The following is a 21579-nucleotide window of genomic DNA, read 5'->3' as shown; positions in this document are numbered from 1 at the left end:
ACAAATGGCTTATGAAACATAATGTTAGCAAGTGTAAATCAATGTGCATATCACGTAAGGCCAGCAGTGGCAATCAGTGCAGATATATACTGAATTGCACTTTATTAGCATCTGTTAATGCTCACAAATATCTTGGCCTTCACATAACTAATGATATGTCATGGAATATGCATACTAATTATATTACTGCTAATGCTAATCACATGTTACGATATCTTCATCGTAATTTTTCTACTGTTCCTAATTCTGTTAAATTGACTCTACAAAACCCTAGTTAGCTCAAAACTAGAATATGCATCTGCCATTTGCGATAACAATCAAGCATCACTAACCCTTACCCTTGAAGTGATACAAAATCTAGCAGCTCGCTTTATTTTATCTAACCAAGGTAACTTATCTGTGCTAATGAGGGAGGGGGGGTACCTTTACTAGTACAAATGTGAATAATGCCCACCATCCGCCATAAAGATGCGTAAACCCGCAAAAGAGAATTGAATTAAGGTGTATCTCAAAGGTAAGCCTGTGAGATAACCTCTCCTTTACTTGGCAAAAGAACCACACGAAATAGACTCACGCACGAAAGAAGCACAGGAAGAACGCTGCTAAGAAAAAGTAAACAGGCAAAAGTGTAAAATAAAGATTTTTAATAGTGTTTTTTGAATTAGCTCTGGAAGAGTTAAAGATAAGTATATAGTTGCAGAACAATCACAGTTCTTTTGGATCCCTCGTTTGCTGCTCTACCAAGTGCCAAAACCGACTCGTGTTGTTATTTGGGAAGTTGTGTGACGATGCGTGGTCACCAGTCCCGTACAACCGCGTAGTGCGCAAGACGATGCGGTCCTAGATGTACTGCGCCCACCGCGGAAGGTTAGAAAAACACCCATATTAGTACAGCAGAGAAGTGGATACATCAGGCGGCTCAACTGATAACTGTAGAAGCGTCATTCAAAACACACGGAATTATTCTCCACTTCTGGCAGCGTTTTCTTTATGGCAGCATATATGGTTCCGAGAATCTACCAGCATCGTGGCGAGCCATCACTTGAGGAAATAATGAAGCAAAAGGAAAAGGTAAACACAACTGGCATTTTCTCCGGCCGCAACTCATTCCACGAGCCCACAGACCAGCTGACTATGAACCGAATCCTTTTCCTGGTTTCTGGATCAGTCTAAACAAACAAGGTTGAACTAACAAAGCAACAGCAATGTGCATGATCGTTAACTAGATGGTGACAACTGAACTCATCTCGAGTTAATCACATGAGCACCGGATCGATGAGAAAACCAGCCTTCACACCCCAGCGGATGCCAATAAATACCACCATCCAAAAGGAGTAAAAAAAAATTTACAACCATTCCACTCTATGAAGATGGAATGGCAGCGAAAGCTGATGACAGTCAAAGCTATTGTCACGAATCTCCTCCGGAGAACACTCTGGCCGAAAGAATGTACGGGGCGACAGGTGTACCCACACAGACGCACATTTAATACAACCCACGCGGCACGAACAGCAGCACACAAACCTAACAAAACTAACACACAAGATACAAAGACTGTCAGTACACACGTCCCAGTAACACTACACTAGCGTTCTACTGATAGTGGTTGGCGTTCGTGCTCACATCTGGTTCGATGCGGATGTGGTGTCGTGCGGGTCCCGTAGCCGACGTCGGAATGGCGTTCGACGTTCTAGGGCTGGCGTCGCTGGAGGCGTCGTTAGTTGCGTCGTACACACTCCCGGTCCAAACGCCCGTGGAGGTGTGGCCGATGATGTTGGCGTTGGGGCACCACCCGGAAGGGTGGCAACAGCGGTAGAGACACCCCTGGCCGTAGCAGGTGGTGGCGTCCTCCGTGGACTCCCCGGAACGGGCTCAGGAACGGCAGGAAGTCTGCGGTGCAAAGCCATAGCACGCGAGCTCACCGGAGCAGTAGCCGGCGTCACTCTCTTCCGGTCGAACCGTCCCTGACCCGCCGAGTCTCCGCTGCTTTCTCCTTCCCCCCGTGTCTCGCCCTTCCTCGGCCTTTTATAGCCTTGACGTTAGTCCACGTAATCCTTCTCTTCGTCTTCTCTTCTCCACCAATCATCGCTTTCCATCTCACCGGATACTTCTCCACCAATCATCTCTTGTCACCTCACTGCGAACCTCTTCTTTATCTTCTTTCGTCTTCGATTAATCCACGTCATTCTTAACGCCATCCTCGTTGTCTTCTTGAAACCTTTCTTCGTCTACCATTTTATTTTATCTTCCCTCTTATATGTGACAGCTATCAAACGAAAAGCAAAGTGCTTCACCTCTGCTGCGGGTCGGCCTGAAGATATGCAATATTGGGCCGACCTGCGATGCAGGCGAAGCAGGCGTTAAGCACCCCCAATACGTGGGCTGAGCCCGAAGGTAGTGCAGTGCAGGGCCGACCCACGACTGAGGTGAAGCAGGCATTAAGCACTCCCCATACATGGGCCCAACCCAAAGATCTCGAAGGACGTGTTACAGGTTCCAGGTTCAGTAGTATATGCCATTGAGCTTGGACCCTTTCTGAACTATCACCAGGATCGGCCCACAGGATGATTTTTCTGTTGACGGACGCCAAAAAAACAACGGAAGTCAGTCATATACTGCTTTCGCCATAAAAGGCAGCAATATGTTGACCGCCGAATAGAATGATTTGGCGGCGCTTTAGGAATGTGTGTGAGGAGTGGCGGCGGGGCCGTATGGGGGGGGGGGGGGGGGGGGGCATTATGTCTCTTAATTTCCCCCCTGGGTACGTGCCTGATTCCTGCCATTCTATTGTAACATGTACGGTATTTACTCGAATTTAGCGCGCACTTTCTTTCCAAGAGAAAAAAAAAAGAAAGAAACGGGTCCAAATATTGTGTGCGCATTAGAATTGAGTATGACCATAAATCTGCATTACCATATTGCCATCGGCATTTCAAAATGGCCGCCTCGTGCACGCTTCAAGCCTAGCTGCCGTTGCTTCCTCCATGTGCTGTAGTACGTAAGCTTCGGTTAGCACATCGTCTGTCTTGCTGTTTTCTGTGTTTGCTCTGTCAGCATCAGTGATGTTCCATGCAGGGAATTTTCTTTTTTGGGGGGGAATTTTCGGCTGCAAATTTGGACCAATGGAAAGGAGGGAATCTTTGCGATAATGCTGGGAACATTAATATTGATGAAGTAAATACTACAATGATGCCTTTGAGCGAGCAATCACTTTGACAAACTACACCACACCCTTTTCAGTGCACAGGCTAATCTTGGACCTGGTCGGCTTCAAGTTCTAATAGCCTTACTTGTGAAATGCTGGTGTGCTGTGTCGGTACAAAACGCGGACTGCAATTCCTTGCATCATTATTTGATAAGGTAACCTACTCAGAATCGCTAAAAGGCGGCTAGCCACCAGTGTTAGTTTATGCTATAGAGCTCTGTGTATGCTCTGTCTATGAGCTGCCTGTCTCATGCATCGGAGAAGTTTTTCCGAATGAGACAGAACTGGTACTGATGTGCCGCACAAGGCTGAGATGTCGGATGTGAGGAGGGTGCATTGACAGAGACTTTCACTCAAAGGCAAATCCTCAGTGGCGAGCCGGGCCGCCAAACGATAGTTCTGAGCCGCACGTAAAATAGGCGACCTTGAAAGCGGCCTTGCTCTATGGTTGGAAATCGCTTATACGACGCCTCTTTTAAGCTACATCGTAAGCTTCTGCCTATGATTAGTTTGACATTGCTTATACACTTCGCGCAGGGAACCTATTGACGTCCCGTTTGCCACCAAACTTGCAATACATGCAATTTAGCAGTTGCGGATGTATGCTCGTGATCTACAGGAGTACAAACAGACACCCGCGAAAACGAATATACGCACGCACGCACGCGCACACACACACACACACACACACACACACACACATTGTAAGGAAGAAGTAGTGCGCCGTGCAAAGCGCCGCAGCCGGATCGCCAATGCTACTGAAGTGGGGCTCGGGCTAGACGCTGTTCCTGGTGTGACTGGCTAAGCCTACGCTGTTGCGTCTTCTTGTCCGCGTCCATCGTGCCGTCCACAGCCGTGTCGTAGTCCTTTGCCATAATATATATATGTGGAAACTCGCTCCCGAATGAATTGGAAGACTCCGCCACCGGGTTCTGTATGACACAAAGCTCATGCCGCTACTCGCATTTAAAGTAATAATAACGTGCACGATGCGCTCGGTTTGAACACAAAAAGGGGGGCATCTTAGTAGGCACATATCGGCAGCGTATTTCGGAGATTTCTGCAACCCATTTTGTAAATCTTATATGCCTAAAAACTTGTTGATGTATCCGCGATAGATGTGTTTTCCTGATTGCGATGGGTAACTCAATATAGAACGATTTCTAAATGGTTCTGGCCTCGTAGTTACGGAATTGCACGTCTGCAAGTGGCCGTGAACTCGGCTAGGCAGACCCTACAGGTGTACTGACAACCATTCACAGTTGCAAATACATGCTCGTAATCTACAGGAGTACAAGCTGAAACCCGTGAAAACAAATATAAGTGCAAATGTAGAATAAATAATTGGAAGCAAACTACGACATTTTTTTACTTGCTGAAAACCTGTATGTGAACTTTGCAACTGTTGACATTATGTTATTTATTTATTATTTTTGAGTATTACTGCAAACCTTCTCATCACTTTTTCATTTATATTTAGGCTACCGCATAGTTTCAACCTTACCTATATAGTAGGCCCTTCAAAGCTGTGAGCGACCATCACGTTTTTTGTTGGCTGGCAAATTTGGAGGACCTGTGGCATGCAAAATCAGTGATGACAATGAGCCACAATAAGCAGGAGCATGTTTTTACTGAGTAGAAGGTTCTAGCTGATGGTCATTCCTTGACGTGCAAATCTCCCGACCACATCGCGCAAGCCGCTCGTAATCTGAACCACGTGCCCGCTTTGTTCCTAAGCAATGGCCTGTCGCTAACCAGCTGCCATTCTCCTCATCTTCCTTGACATCAATGCTGCTACAAGAGGGCCCCGTCTAACAACAGAGCCATGCAGGAAGCTGGAACGATACTTTGAGGAGTTTGGGTGGGCGTGTTCGGATTTCAAGTATGTTTGTTGACTGGCGAGTACCAACTGGCTCTTACCTAATTGGTTTATTCGGTGACTGACGGAGTGGGTCCTCAACCAAAGTGGGTTCGAGGCAATCGATAGAAATATTGTTCTGTCAGCCGTTTAAGTCCATGGTGAAATGCCTGTCGGCACGATGAAACTATGGTCGTGAAGCATCGTATAAGTACCGGCGATGCAGCATCTGTTCGCCGATGCCCATACTGAGTGTCGTCCTCTGGGCGACAAGTTATCCAAATCGAGGTTGAAAAAATGCTTGCAAAAGGGATTATTGTACACTGTTCCAGCTTGTGGGCTTCCCCTGTTGTTCTCGTAGAAAAAAATTATGACAGCTGGCGATTCTGCATTGACTATCGCCATCTACACACGATCACCAAGAAAGATGTATATCCACTTCCCCCCATTCACAATGCTCTGGATTGTCTTCACAGTGCCGCTTATTTTTCATTGATAGTACTTCACTGTGGATGAAATGGACCATGAAAAGACTGCATTCGTCACACGAGACAGCCTATGTCGGTTCAGAGTAATGCCTTTTGGCTTGTGCAATGCCCCGGTGACCTTTGACGGATGATGGACATGCCCTTGTCTGCTTGAAATGGTCCATCTCTTTGTGCTACTTGGATGGCATCATCGTATTTTATTCAACTTTTGCAACCCACCTTCAAAGACTTTCATCTGTTCTTTCTGTTTTTCGTACCGCTGGCTTGCAGCTCAGCTTGACCAAGTGCCACTTTGGTCACTGCCAAATAGCCATGCTCAGACATCTCGTCGATTTGTCAGGCATTCGCCCCGACCCCGCTAAAGCTCGTGCTGTGCAGAATTTCCCCTTACAACCTGTACCAAAGATTTTCGAAGCTTTATTGGCCTTTGCTCTTACTTCTGCAGGTTAGTGGAAAATTTCGCCCATGTTGCCTGTCCCCTGACTGACCTCCTCAAGAAAGACGTTTCTTTCTGCTAGGGCTCTGAACAAGCGTCTGCTTTTTTGCAGCTCATCACACTACTCACCACGCTTCCTGTTCTCGCCCATTTTGACGCCTCCGCTTTGACAGATATTCGCACTGATGCTAGTGGCTACGGCACCAGCGCAATTTTAGCTCAACGCCAATGTGGGCACAACCACGCTATCACCTACGCCAGCCACCTCCTCTCTCCAGCCGAATGAAACTACTCAATTACCGAGCGCGAGTGTCTTGCCCTCATTTGGGCGGTGGGCAAGTTCTGACCCTACATTGTGGGAGATATGGGTTTCTCCTCCGTACTCTTGGGACAAAGGAACGACAATACAGTAGTGCAAACAGTCACAAGGGCATTTATTGCACCTTTCATAGATCAATGCCAGCTAGCCGAGTTGCTATCCACAAAACATGCCGATGGGCGCGCAACAAATCTAGAAGTCCGACTCACCGAGCGACCGGATGGCGAGCGAATATGTTCGCCCCATGCTGGATCCCAACGCCTGGTAGTTCGCGTGTTCGGTCACGCCAACAATCGTGCGTTCGAAGGCGGCCACGCGAGGCGGTCCCGCAGAAGCATGGGTCGCCGCGCGCGGGACATCCACGCCGTGCGCCGCTCCGCCGGGAAAGAGCCGAAGCGCCCGTCTCCCGGCGCCCAAGTAACCCCGCCGCAGCGCAACACTAGCGCCATCTCTCGCACTGCGCTTCAACCACTCCGACCGCCGCGGGCACCAGGTCACGCGACGGGCGAAGCCGCCCTGCAGGAGACGAGCTATGCGGGAAAACTAGATCTCAGGGGAGCGTGACATATATGGCCGACCATTTACAGTACAACCGATCACCATGCCCTTTGTTGCCTTTCTTCTCCCAAGGATCCCACTGTACGCCTCGGTCGCTGGGCCCTACAGCTGCAGGAATACACATACACTGTGGTCTACAAGTCGAGTCATCTACATCAGGACGACGACTGCCTGTCTTGTCATCCCGTCGATACACCGGCTGGTTTAGTGAATGTCGCACTGATCTGCATTCTTTCGCTCTCTGCCTTGAAAGACATTGGTGTTGGACAATGACGCGATGAATAGTTACAGCAGCTTATGGAATGCCTGCTCTCTGATCCAGCTGACCCATTCCTTCACATGTTTGTGCTACAGAATGACACTTTGTATCGCTGCAACATGCACCCCGACGGGTCGTGCTCCTAACCATTCCATCTCATCAGTCATTCCATCTCATCTTCAACAGGCTGTACTCCAGTACTCCAGCTACTGCGCAACGTTCCCACCGCTGGACACCTTGGCGTTACTCGGACCTATGACTGAATTTGGCAACGGTTTTTCTGGCCCTGTCTCAACGGCTCTATCCAGCGCTATGCTGCCACATTTGAGTCGTGTCAACGCCGGAAAAGACCAGCTGTGCATCCTGCTGGTCTGCTGGAGCTTTTGGATATGCTGATCGACCCTTTCTTTCACGTTGGTGTTTATCTTCTTGGACCATTCCGTATATCAAATGACGGAAATAGGTGGATTGCCGTCGATACAACCTGCTATGCCGTTACTAGAGCCCTACCAACCAGTTGCGCTACAGCTGTTGCTGACTTCTTGTTTCACAATGTTATCTTACACCACGGTGCACCTTGTCAACTACTCACCGATCGTGAAAGATACTTTCTTGCCAAAGTCATCGATGACTTCAATCATGTGCTGCTAAACACAAGCTTACTACCAGTTACCATCCTCAATTTAATGGTCTGGTTGAACGCCTGAACGGCACATTAACTGACACGCTAGCAGTGTGTTTCATCTGATCATCGCGACTGGGACACTACTCTACCATTTATCACATTTGCTTACAATTCTTCACGCCATGACACAGCTGGCTACTCACCCTTCTATCTCCTCTCCGGCTGTGAGCCGATTGGCCTTTCAAGACTGTCCTTTCAACCACACTCAACTCGCCGACAGAGTACGCTCGGGATGTCATAGCCACATATTGCTCGCATTCATCTTTCTGCTTCACAGACACGCCGGAAGTGCCATTACGACCAGTGCCATCATAACGTGGAGTACAAACTAGGTGCTCTTGTGCTATTTTGGTCTCCAACTCCGCTTGTTGGTCTTTCGGAGAAACTCTTCTCGCGATACTATGGCCCTTACCGCATCCTCCGCCAGGTGACCCCTGTCACATATGAGGTGTCTCTACTGGATGCCACTGTGTCTTCACCTCTCTCTGACACCATCCATGTCAGCCATCTCAAACCGTACCTTTCTTGGACCCATGAGCTGGAACAATAAAGTGCTTTTTCCGACGGGGCTAATGTCACAGTCTGTAATGTGGGAAGACGACGTTGATAGTGGCCTTGGAGATGACAAAAAAGAGTTTAGGTTTTTTTCACTGCGCTACGCATGTTGGCTCCACCATTAAGAGCCATCTGTAAATAGATGTACGCTTCTTCCCTTCCTTCCCATAACAATATGTTCAATGCAAGGGGATGTTCGAGTTCTGGAGGTCTGTGGGACAAACGGTCACCTTTCAGGGTCTGGTTGAGTGAGTCGAGGGAACCTAGCTGAGTATAATTCTGGTGAGTCCGAGAGAGCCTGGCTGAGTAGAATTTTCGTCAGGCTGAGTCTAAGTGAACCTGGCTGATTAGTATTTTCGTGAGTCTGAATCCGAGTGAGCCTGACTGATTTTACTTCTGGTGAGTCTGAGTCCAAGTGAGTTCAGCTGAGTTGTAGTTTGGTGAGTCTGTGTCCAAGAGAACCCTGCTGATTAGAATTTTGGTGAGTCTCAGTCCGAATGAGCCCAGCTAAATATAGATCTGGTGAGTTTGAATCCTAGTGAGCCGGACAGAGTAGAATTTCGGTGATTCTGAGTCCAAGTGAGCTCTAAGCAAAACCTATACGGATCCCACACACTGTGGGAATCGATGTAAGCGACGCTTTCTGTGCTGTTTGCTTTGATTGACGATAATTAGTGGTGACATTAACGGCAAATGTTTAATTTCTTCAACGGTTAGTGTAACACGAGATTGGTGAGTTGATGTTAAACATTACCTTGTGTGCACCACTGCTGTTTGTCTGTGTAGTACACAGAACACACAGGAGGAGGTGCTTGCTTGAGGTATTTTTGTGTGCCATGCTTCTTAACTCTGAGAGGTTTGAGCGTATTCATTGCCTCACATGGCACATCACATCGTGGAAAGAGTATTAAACATTAATTGAATGATGGGGCTGTACATGCCACAACCACAATCGCATTATGAGGCGCGCCGTAGTGGCGGACTCCGGATTAATTTTGACACCGTGGTTTTCTTTAATGTATCCCTAAGTCTAAATGTACAAGTGTTTTTTATTTTGCCCCTGTCAAAATGCGGCTGCAGCAGTCATGATCAAACCCGTGGCCTCGAGCAATGCCATAGCCGCAATGCTACCCCGGTGGGCACAGAAGTGTTGATTTAGCGTGTGACCCATTCTGTAGGGTTGTCTGGACCTTACTGTGTACTGTAATGTGGCTCTGCTTCTGCACGGCTTGTGTAAGTTGTTCGCTTCACAAGTTTGCATGGTGTTTATGTTTCAGAAATAGCAAAAACGTTCCATACCGTGCCTTAAACTTAAATTTATTCCGTTAGCCCACAACTGCTGTCACATCTATAGTAGCAGCGTTTTATTGCTCTCTCACATCACTTCTTCCCTATCCCCCTCTACCCGCCCTCCCCACCCTCCCCCCCTGGAGGGGAACAGCGAGCGAAGAGTGGCAAGGCTGTTATTCACTTGTTTCATGACTGCGTCGGTTCTACCCAATCTCTGCCTCCTCTCTACCATTCTATCTAGCTTCCCTCTGGACTTACACGTTAGTAGAAAAGTAAGCACTGCAATTTCTGCAATACTTTTACAGGGGGTCACGGATAATTACAGTTGTCAAGAGACTAATGTGGCAATGCCCAGGGAGCTCCAGAGGTAATTGCACACATTCAATATGGTGCAAAGGTCCAAACGAGCTTCTGGTGTTGCCTTTCCTCTCTGCCATGGTCCTGTCATGTATACACACACTTTGAACCCCACCCTCTAATGTGGTGTGCCAGACAGCGGCAGCAGCAGCAGCAGGGGGAAACTCAAAGGAAGAGCCAAAGCAAGCTTTGCCTTAAAAATTACACTGACGTTTCACTTCATGAATGGGCGTTAAGTGCAAGTGTATGGGTGCTGTTTCAAAGTTTCTAAGCTACGCCGCTTTGTCTGAGGCACCCTCATTGTCGCAAGCCACCTGGCACATTTTTCGGGGGTCTCTTGGGCACACCTAGCTCGTGCCTTTTGCCACTTTTGTTCAGCTCGTGCCCGGTGCTTGCTGATGACTCCGGGATCAATCGACTTGCGCTCAGCCTGCTGCTGCTTGTGTTGTTGCTTCATCCTTCTCACTCGGCCTCTCGATCACCAGACAAACCTGGTACATCCATAGTGCACAAAGAGGGCACTATGGCAATTTCGAATCTTCAAAGGCCATTTTATGGCCCATATCTTCTGAGTGTTCGACTAGGAGGTTTCCTTGTCTAGAAAACGTTCTGACATAGTTCTTGTGTTGCTTCATTCTTTCGGTCAAGTTTTTCATTTTGCCAATGTATGCTGCCTGACAGTTTCAAGATTTGATTTCGTAGACAACCCCTTGGAAAAAACCGAAATTCTGACAACCGAGACCAACAAAAACGCCTTTTGTTGGAGTTGTGGTGTATACAAAACACCAGAAACAGCTTAAAGCATTCCAAAGGAAACCTGCCGTCAGTTTATATTCATGGTTTAAGCACAGCCAACAAGAAGAAATACCGTATTTACTCGCATAATGATCAAACTCGCGAAATGATCGCACCCCTGAATTTTTTCATCAAAATTTGATTTTTTTTATTTCCCGTGTAATAATCGCACCCCAAACTTGCCGCAGCGATATGTTGTGTGCCAAGTCTAGCTAATAATGATCGCGCTTACCATCTGTCGAATGCTACGCGAACGACTCTTCAAGACAAACCAAGTAGTCTGCACACACCGAACATTCTTAAGCAGATGCCTGATTTCATTCCTTTCATCACTTTCCGCACTTCCATGACAAAGAAACAACAACCACACTTGCCTTTATCATGTGTAGGCTTTATAATGGTTGTGGTCAACAACAACAACAAAAAAGGCGCCTTTCGATTCTTGTCTGCACTCGTGCGCACGCCACAAACCGCGAGCGGCAACGATAGCAGTCACGTTTACACTGATACGTTAGAAGTGTACCCTATTCATACGCCGACGCTTGTAACACAGCTAAGATATTCGCCCACCCTTAGCGGAAGCGTGCCGTATTAGGATAGTAGCGAAGACAAATGCCGCAGTTTCCACAGCATGCCCGACATGTGTTTCTATGTCACTGGCAGCTAAGCGCACCCATCTGTTTCTGTCCCCTCAAAGTGGACATGGCTGCGTTATTGCCGCAAACTTGCCGATATTAATGATATTATTCATTGCTGATACAGAAGAACCTGTTTCAATGCACATATGTACTCATGAGAAGAAAAAAAATCGCGTTCGGCGCGTTCGGCTTGCTCTGCCGGCCGCCATTTTTGTTTTGGTGTCCCGCACTACATACAGCGGCAGCCGCCTATTTGTTGACCTGTTATCATCCCACAGCAAACACAAAATGAAAAAAAAAAATTTCTTTTGTTGCGGGAAATTTAACCCGCGTAATGATCGCACCCCTGAATTAGCATCAATTTATTTTTTTACAAAAAAGTGCGATCATTATGCGAGTAAATGCGGTAACCATCTCGAACTGTGCCTAGCCCACCACCCTTGTGTAGCCTTGAGGGATCCACCCTCCCCCATCCCCACCTCAGCAACACATGAATGATGACAAAATGCTCTCCACACAGCGAAACCCCCTAGCCGAAAACTCAGAAGACACAGACCATTTGAAGAAACTGAAATTCTTACAAGCGAGATGAACCAATAAAAACGACAGTCTTAACCCTTCCAAAGAAAACCAACCATCAGGTTATATTCACAATAAGCACAGAACAATCCTGGACTGCACCCGGCCTACCACCCTCAAATAGCCAAGTTAAATTCAACATCCCCTCCTTCACCTCCTCCCTGCCAGAACCAACCCGGAACGCGCCCGGCCTACCACCCTCATGTAGCCAAGAAGAATTCACCCCGCCACCCCCAAGCCCCCCAGAACTATCCTGAACTGTGCCCGGCCTACAAACCTCAAGTAGCCAAGAAGAATTCAACACCCCCCCCCCCCCCTCCTCCTCCACCTCCATGCCCCCCACCCCGCTCCCCCGCCGGACCATAAAAGCTTAAAAGTTGCGCCTCGACATCTCCATAGTCATCCCCCCCTGAAGAAGGAGCTGAGTTGTTTTTGAAACTTCAGAAAAATAAATTCACTTTTTGGTTGGAGCCACTTGAAAGTCATAATCAACCCAACCAAACAGGCAAGTATGTCAAAACGTTTAGCTTCAATTGCATACACTGCACAGCTTCTAAATATCAAGCCAAAGAGCGGCGTGTGGTCATACTGTGCTGGGCTACACTCATTGGAGGCAAATGCTGAAGGAGATAGCTCCTGTGCTCTTGCTGTCATGCCCTTTGCTCACCGTAAACATACACACCATAGTAGAGGGAAGTTTCTTCTCTCAGCAATGTCCTAGCAGTGCCTATTCTCTGCAGTATTCACCCTTGATAGGGCAATTTGGCTTCCTGTGCTGCCTGTGATCAGCTGTTTGTCGGGTGTCGCTGAAGGTAAATAAACCTGGCCTTCATTAGCTTGGGCACCACTGTGCTTCTTACAGTGTATCAGTATTTGCACAACAACTGACACGGTCCTGTGGCTTGTAAGGTTTCATATTCAAAGCTGTAGCAGTTGGCAGAGGTGGGCAAATGCCCTCATTTTTGGTTTTCCTCCCTCACTCTCGCGCCGCAGGTACCGTCCTCACTTCATGCTCACATTGAAAAATTTGACCGCCCTCCTTCACCTTTGTCCTCACCCATAAAAAAATTATCCGCCCTTCCTAAACCTCACCCTCAGCACAAGAAGGTCTTCACAGCATGTATGCTGTCACTGCTTTCAGCCAGCAGTGTTCTTACAGTGGTCTTGAGTTGTCAATGTTTGTCTCATTTTCTAAAGAGAGCCTTTGCTCTTCAGGTGTGCTTCACATTTGAATGCCCTGACTGGGAGAAGGTGGATGACAAGATGGGCTTCATCATGACCGAGTGTGGCGTGGAAGGAGCTAGCTTGAAGCTGGTGGGCCATGGTGGGCCACACAGCACCAACCTCGAGGCCCTGTACTCTGAAGGAGAGCCATCCTGTGATGCTTTGCTCCTACTTGAGATCAAGACGGTCTGGTTCAACTTTGCCGCCCCTCCACGCACCACCAATGCACACCGCACCGACTTCACCAGGTACACAAGGCAGTGTTTGGCCTCATAAAACAAAAGTTATAGAGCTTCTGCTCGGCTTACTACTGAAAGCTTTACTTCTGCTCGTCATAAGGGCTGCTCTCAGTTACCTGTGGCATGTAAACTCAGTGAGACAGCTTGCAGTGCAATCAGAATGGTTGGTTTACATGCTGTACCACTATATCTGCATCTGCAATGCACTTTAAAAAAAATTAATACGAAAAGCAGTACAGCACAACACAAATAACAAGGAAGCTGAAAAGACATATTCCAAGCACATCTGGAGCTTTTTAATAGAAACAGTAACAAATATATAGAACAGAGAAAAATCTGGCCACATGACAGTGCTGCTGAGGCACTGTCATGCGGCTCTGTCACGTTTCTACCCTGTTATGGGACATTGTCATGTTTCTGCACTATGAATGACCAGAAAATCCGACTCCAAGTGATTAGTTTTTAAATGGTCACAAGCAACAGTTCAAGCCAATGCACTTGTGTACGGTGAGGACACAAGTGCTATTGCTAGTTCTTTTTTTTTTTCTTTGACATTTGTCATGTCAGTTATCTAAAATGTATTGTGTCAGATTCAATTGAATCTTCAGGTCATTTTTATCAGTAGAAAGCCTAACAGTGTTAGAAATTGGGGTAGTTGGTATTCCATGATATAACTTCGTAGTGAGGAAGAGTGAGACAGAGGGCCCTTCTGTCTCGTTTCGTGTTTTGAAGTTATACCACAGGAGGAGGCCCCTCAATAAAGCCAGAATTCATCAAAAAAACAGCAACATGAACACATAGTTAGTTACTCAACAAACAGGGAAGTCATCAAAGTGTAGAAGATTACTGATCACTGGTTTTGGTAATACAACTGCTTTCTTATACATTTTATTCCCCAGATATGCATTTCATTCTTTCTTGTGGTCTTTTACCGCGTGTATTTGTGTTGGAGTTTTGACAGCTTCCAGTTTTATTCAATGGCTGCCTTGTTCTGATAAAAATGGCTTCAAAGTTGCACTCACTATGCACACTCTGATTCGTCCTCAGTGACTGCCATGGCCAGTTGTAAAAAGAAAATTGAACTAGCAATGCATGCGCATTGGTTTAAAATGTTGCTCTTGACTCACTTGATGATAAACTCAGTTCTGCTTTGTGTGTGTGTCCAATCGTCTGTCTTGTCTTTTATGCTGTTTCCTGTAAAGGCATAGTGTCTTAGTTAGGTCATTGCATGCCAATTTCTCCACTTTTTCTTGAATTCTAGCAAACGTTCTAATACAAAAACTAATAGCCTATGAGGTTATTGACACTAATACAGTCTATTATGTCTATTAGTGTATTAGTCTAATAGCTCTGTTGGTGTATTGGCCTATTAGTCTGATAGGTCTATTTGTGTATTAGTCTAATAGTATATCGGCATATTAGTCTAATAGGTCTATTGATGTGAATGAAAAGGTTGCAATGCACCAGTTACAGAACGAAAAACAGGCATAATTGCTAGAAGCATTTATTAGCACATCAAATATTTTTACAGATTTCTCTTTCGAGATATTCGTCAGGTCATCTTGATTGCCAGAGCTTTTACTCCACCACTTCGACCAGAGAACGTCCTTTTGAGGAGGTTAAAACTACTTGGGCAGAAACATGCACACATATAGAAACACTTAAAAGCAGGGGTGCTAGTTCTACCACTAAATGTTTAAGCTGGCAATATTTGCTTCTAAATTGGAATAATATGGCCCCGCAATTTCCAAACTAATTTTAGGACAAAGTGCGATATGCTCAGTTCGACACGTTTATCATAATGAAAAATGACGTCACCTGATACAACAGAACAATTAGACAGCACATAAAATGAACCTAAGATGTTCTGTGTGTTACATCAAAACTGTGGGCAGATAAGGAACAACTCTAGACAGAAATCTTGCGCAGCATTGTCGGAAACAGGCATGTCATTGCTGCTATGCGCAACAATCGGCCCAATGACACTGTACTGAAGTGCATCCATCTTTGGGATAAAAAGAAAGAAACAACTTTATACTGTACTATAGAAGCATAAATAAGAACAATAATTACCTCCAAATGGTAGAATCGGCGCCAGGGAAAACACATCACATCGATGCACGCTTATAGATCCACAAAGCCACGAAGCACAGGGGTAAAAACAGTTGCCTTCCATTGTTTTGAAGTCACACAACACCTATATTCAAATATACTGCTGCAGGAATAAGATTGCGCAGATGCTAACGCCTTGGGTTCCTTAAAAACACATAGTTCATTCACTAAAAATCACGCACGCCTCGCCTTGACATGGCTACAGTACACTGCAACATGGCAGCCGCCAATGCACACGTTGTGGGGATGCGCGACTCTCGCGCGTCCCCTGATATGTTTTTCTCGCATAGCGCATCTCCTGTAATCCGGCCTCGCCGCGTGGCCTGGCGCCCGCTGTGGTTGGAGTGGTTGAGGCGCAGTGCGAGAGATGGCGCGAGTGTTGCGCTGCTAACGCCGCCGACAGGCGGGGTTACTTGGGCGCCGGAAGACAAGGAGCTTGCTCTTTGGTTCGAGATCGTCAAGCCGTGCGGACGTCCCGCGCGGGCGCCGATCCATGCTTCTGCGAGACCACCTCGCGTGACCTGCCTTCGAACGTGCAACCGTTCGCGTGCCCGTACGCACGAACGACCAGGCGTTGGGATCCAGCATGGGGCGAACATATTCGCTCGCTATCCGGTCGCGGTGAATCGGACTTCTAGATTTGTCGCGCACCCATCGGCATGTTTTGTGGATAGCAACTCGGCTAGCAGGCATTGATCTATGAAAGGTGCAATAAATGCCCTTGTGATTGTTTGCACTACTGTGTTGTCGTTCCTTTGTCCCAAGAGCACGGGAGGAGAGCCCCACAACGTGCTACGCGCAACTGCAGCTGACTATGGTCGCACTTTTGTGATCTTCCCGCCCGCCGTGTTCCCTTCTCTGCGATACTGCTCTTTGATGTCAATAAATATTACGGCCTTTTATATGCGGTATTAAGTTATCAATTTAGGTTACAAGTTTAACACTACTTTATGCACACTTCAACAGAAGTTACGGAACTAACGAAACTTCAGTGGCAAACAAATATGGTTGCTGCGATTACACCATCATTCGTAAACTTACCGGGCATCGTAAACTTACCGGGCATAGAGCGTGTGTGCCGTGAGCGTAGCGAGAGACCACAACTTTTCATAAATTTTATCACTCGTCGATTAACCCTGCCGTTCTCACTCCGGCTCATCGACTATCACTTCGCATAAGTCCCCAAAAAGCCATTCATCCCTCACATGCCCATACTACTGCGCATATGATTAATTTTTTGTCCAAATGACAAAAGATTGGAACAAGTTACCCGTAGATGCTGTAAACAATAACGACCCTCATAAATTAAAAGCGGTTCTGGCTGACATTATTAAATAGCGTTATGCATTGCTCTCTCTCTCCAAGTTGCATTGCATGAGTTTGTTTAGAACATGCCTCACAAATTCTGTCAGTATAAGAATGCAAAGCTGACTAATCCAGCTTCGCCAGATGCGCTGTATGAGGCTAGAGCTCATGATTTTAATGACTATTTTTATTTGGTTTTTACAACTGATAATGGTACTGCGAAAATACATCCTTCCTTTTACAATCAGAATAATCGATTGCTAGGCACGCCTACTTTATCGGAGGCAGGTATCCTTTCGCTCCTATTAGGTATCAATGAAAAGAAAAGTAGCGGTCCAGACTCAATTCCCAATAGCTTTATGAAACGGTACACGGAGCCAGTCAGCAAATATCTTTATCTCATATATTCCAAATCTTTGAAAGATGCTTGCCTTCCTGGTGAATGGAAAATTGCTAAAATTACTCTTATACTCAAATCAGGTAATGCAGCCTCTCATTCTAATTACCGGCCTATTTCTATCACTTGCACTTGCAGCAAAAGTCTAGAACACATTGTATTAAAATTTTTAATAAGTTTTATTGAGTCGAACAATATCCTCCACATGAATGAGCATAGCTTTAGTTCTGGATTATCCACTGTTACACAGCTTGTCGAAACACTGCATGACCTGGCCCTCGGCATTAATAAGCGCATTCAAACTGACGTCATTTTTCTGGATTTATCTAAGGCTTTTGACCACGTCTCGCACACTAAACAACTCCTTAAAGTTAATTACATATTAGGTGATGGCGCAATTTACCAATGGATTAATAATTACTTAACAGACCGCTACCAATTTGTACAGTACGGCGCTCACTCTTCTGACCTTGCTCCAGTGTTATCAGGCATTCCCCAGGGACTCGTATTAGCTCCAGTTTTGTTTTTAATATTTATAAATGACATAACTAACTATGCTGGCGTGAAACTCGGGCTCTTTGCTGATGACTGCATGCTCTATAATGAAGTACGACACCACGATGACCAGGTGAAATCAAATAATGCCTTAAATAAAATAGCTCAGTGGTGTGCAGATTGGCAAATGACAATAAACATTGATAAAACCGTGTTCATGTCCATTATAAATTAAACGTCTAAGCTTGATTTTCCTTACCATTTTAACAATGTGCCATTTCGAAATGTAAACCAGTATAAATACCTAGGTCTCACAGTATCGTCTAATCTCAGCTGGACAATGACTGTGTGTCAAGTGTCGAATAAAGCGTTAAACAAACAGTTCTTCATTAAACGGGCCCTGTCATATTCTACACACGAAACAAAGCTTCTCACATGCGTCACTTTTGTGCGCCCAGTCTTAGAATATGCCAATACTGTATGGTTCCCTCACACTGCGAACAATATCGCAATTTTGGAAAGGATGCAGCGGAAAGTGGTGCATTTTATCTTTAACAGATACGGACGCCTTGACTCACCTACTGCTCATTTACAGCATGCTCGTCTAGCTACCCTTGAAAGTCATGCAAAGCTTTTTCGCCTCAAATTTATATACCAACTATTGCATAGATCATTCCGTATAAACCCTGACTCTTACTTGAAATTTCATGATACTAGACCGACCAGAAGAAGACATGCATGGGAACTTGTAGAATATCCGTTTATTAATAATACGTTTCGCTGTTCTTTCTTCCCACGGTCAATTCGTGAATGTAATACACTGGATGTAGTCGCAAAGCAGCAGCCAACACTAGCAAAATTTATGGAATTAATTGAGCATGCTGTATTAGCCTAAAAGTTGTCAATATAAGTAATTAAATTGCTTTCGCCATGCGATCCATCCCGATTCAGTTTGTGATAGGAAAGCACTTGCCTACACTTTTTGTTCTGTGCATTTTGTATTTGAATGATGCTTTCTACTCTGTATTTTTTTTCTCTAGTTTCCCTGCTGGTTGATGTACATTAGCTTCGTTGTGTGTATTATTATGTATGAATGTACTACTGCTATTCTTGTATAGTCTTCAATCATTATGTGCTTTTTTTTATAGAATGTTTTAGTAGGGTTCATTGATGTGACTTGTTGCTCACCCCTGTAATAATCCCCATGGGGGATTGATAGTATTCTATAAATAAATAAAAAATAAATAAATTAGACGCTGCATTGAAATCCTTATATGTATACATCAATAAACTAGCATTCTTTTTAATTTGGTAAATATTATACATTTCTACATTTATTTATTTTACTGTTAGATGTGTTGTATTTACTACTTGTTTATATTTGTTATTCATAGTTATTTTGTATTCTTGTATTTAGGGTTTCTTTCCTGTTATTGAATCTTTATGTATGATTAACCATTCCTAATGTAAAACCCCACAACACGGGTGTCTTGAGGTATATAAATAAATAAATAAATAAATATGTAAATACAATGCACGCTAACGATTGTGTCTGCTAAGTATTACACTGCTAAGCACCACGAAAAGAGCTGAAATTTCAAACCAAATGACATTTGCCGTTCTCCTCACAGGCGCCGTGCTTGCTTCAAGCCAGAGGGTGACATATACCATATTTACTCGATTCTAACGCGCCCTTGATTGTAATGTGCACCCGTTTTTCGTGACCAAAAAAGAAAAAAAAAACTGCCCTAGATTGTAACGCACACCCGTTTGCCGTGACCCAAAGAAAGAAAAGTCCTTTACAGTGCCGCACACCTCATTCTTTCATACAGAAATACAACTTTCTCTCATTTGGAAAAAACAAAGATTTACACCCAATGCACTTAAGTTGCGATAAATAAAAAAAGTCACAGTTTTGCGCAGAATGCGAAGCCTCGATTATGATAGCAAATTAGTAGACAGCTACAGGTAAAGTAAGGATAGTAGTTTTATTGGCCGTATAACCTTTTGAACATTTGATTACTAACTAAATTAACAAGCATGGTGTCACGGGCAAACAAGCATGAATACGTCTCACCCAATGACCGCAGAAACATTTTAAACACTGTAGTGAGGAAGTGCAGTAGCAGGAGCGAGGGAATTCACTTTTGTGCGGCCTTTCGCTTTGATGAGAACTAAGTGACAAGAACACAGCGCGGTGCGCCTAGTTGCGTAGACTCTTGTCTCCGCACCGCTTTCAAGATAGGGGCCGCGCGGCCACGCGGTACGTAGCAGTCACCGTTGTGGAATGCTGCTCCTGTTTGTGCCAGTCCCACACACAAGTTTTGGGAACTCCGAACGCCCGTGATGTGACCCGATTTCCATCCGTCTCTGCACACGTGATTGCTTTCCTTTAATTGCAGCATCGTGATGAACTCTGTATGTCTTTGCAGTCCGCACTTCCATGCTGATAGAGAAAATGCAGAAAACGGGAAGACGGACGGTGCACTAACCTAAGCCAAAGGAAGCATTGTGAATGCACACTTACTACAGCACATGGAGAAACCTATGGCAGCTAGGCTCGAAGCCTGTACGAGGTGGTCATTTTGAAATGCCGATGGGGATATGGTAATGCAGATTTAGCGTCATACTCGACTCTAATGCGCATGCAATTTCTGGACTCGTTTTATCGGGGGAAAAAAGTGCATGTTAGATTCGAATAAGTACGGTATGTGCTAGTGCGCCTGCATACATGTGTTTGCCCTGTGGTGTCGCTCACAGTGGCACGCGACTTCAAGAATTATTCTTCATTACAAAGGCAACATCTGTTATTTGTATAATCTGTTGGTTCAATCGACGAATTAATCTTTAGAGAAGTAATTAAACACACGAACCGAATGTCTGCGTGTTTAATGTTTTAGTTCGCACTGCAGCAAGAGAGATGTACTTCTGTTTCATCTGCTTGTTCCCACATCGTGCAGTCACACATGCAGACACCAAAACTGTGTCATTTTCTACCGTGTTCCAGCCCGCGATCATGCTTTCTGATCCGCTTGTGTCTGCCTCAGTATTTGTGTAGCACTGACTTATACCACTAGTCAGGTCTCCTTGTGCACAGAGTGCAAAATGATGCACTGTGCGAAACAAGACAGTCACAACAGCTCGCATTTGATGCCGTTAGCGGAAGTGCGCCGCACCTCAAAAAAAGCGAGGAGAAAAAAAAAAATGAATGTGGGGCCCGTGACGTAGGCATCACGCAATCCTTGAGCTCCAGTATGGGAGAACGCAGGGAAGGAATTTCGCTTGTGAAGGCTAGACGGGGCAAGTGGAAAGAGTGTCTCTCTTGGCACTGGCGGTCGTCTCCTGAAATCACGGGTTCGCGGCACGGAACTGCTTCTATCTCAACTATTAATGAACCAATTTGAAAATTTTTTCCAGCAGAATGCCCGCTAAAGGACACATAATAACTTCCAGTGTATAACTGAAATTTGCTATGTGACCTGGTGAGCGGCCCTTTAAACATGGTCAAATGTTACTCGGCACACCACATGGCCCAAAATGAGCCCCTTGAGTTTTGCTTTCAGCTGTTCCAAGTCCGCTTTCCACCAAATACCCAACCATATCATCACCATACCACAACTCGGAGAAGCGTGCGACTATTTAACAAAATACAGGCTGGAGGCAAATGGAGGAGGGCAGTGCCATTCAGGCACCTGCATCACTGTCACCGCATGGCCAGAACTTGCCCTCTTTTTATTGTAAATGCTAATGCGCCAACAAAATGCTGGACACCGCAGGTGACTTAA

General features: G+C 45.6%; 1 protein-coding gene across 6 annotated transcripts in view; it reads left to right on the top strand.

The window, feature by feature from the left end:
• Positions 1 to 21579, top strand: part of tweek (transmembrane protein KIAA1109 homolog tweek) — a 647796-nt gene that overhangs the window by 293647 nt on the left and 332570 nt on the right. For all 6 annotated transcript variants that reach the window (XR_008613545.1, XR_008613544.1, XM_050182732.3 and 3 more), the window contains exon 27: positions 13238 to 13494. Coding sequence is in view for 4 of the 6 variants with exons in the window: in XM_050182732.3 (XP_050038689.2) it covers positions 13238 to 13494 (257 nt within the window). In the remaining 2 variants the exon portion in view is untranslated. The remainder of the gene's footprint in view (positions 1 to 13237; positions 13495 to 21579) is intronic.

This window comes from Dermacentor andersoni, chromosome 4, assembly GCF_023375885.2.
Source record: "Dermacentor andersoni chromosome 4, qqDerAnde1_hic_scaffold, whole genome shotgun sequence".
In the NCBI taxonomy this organism is placed as follows: Eukaryota; Metazoa; Arthropoda; class Arachnida; order Ixodida; family Ixodidae; genus Dermacentor; species Dermacentor andersoni.
Note: the sequence above shows the minus strand (reverse complement) of the source record. Positions and strands in the feature narration are given on the sequence as shown.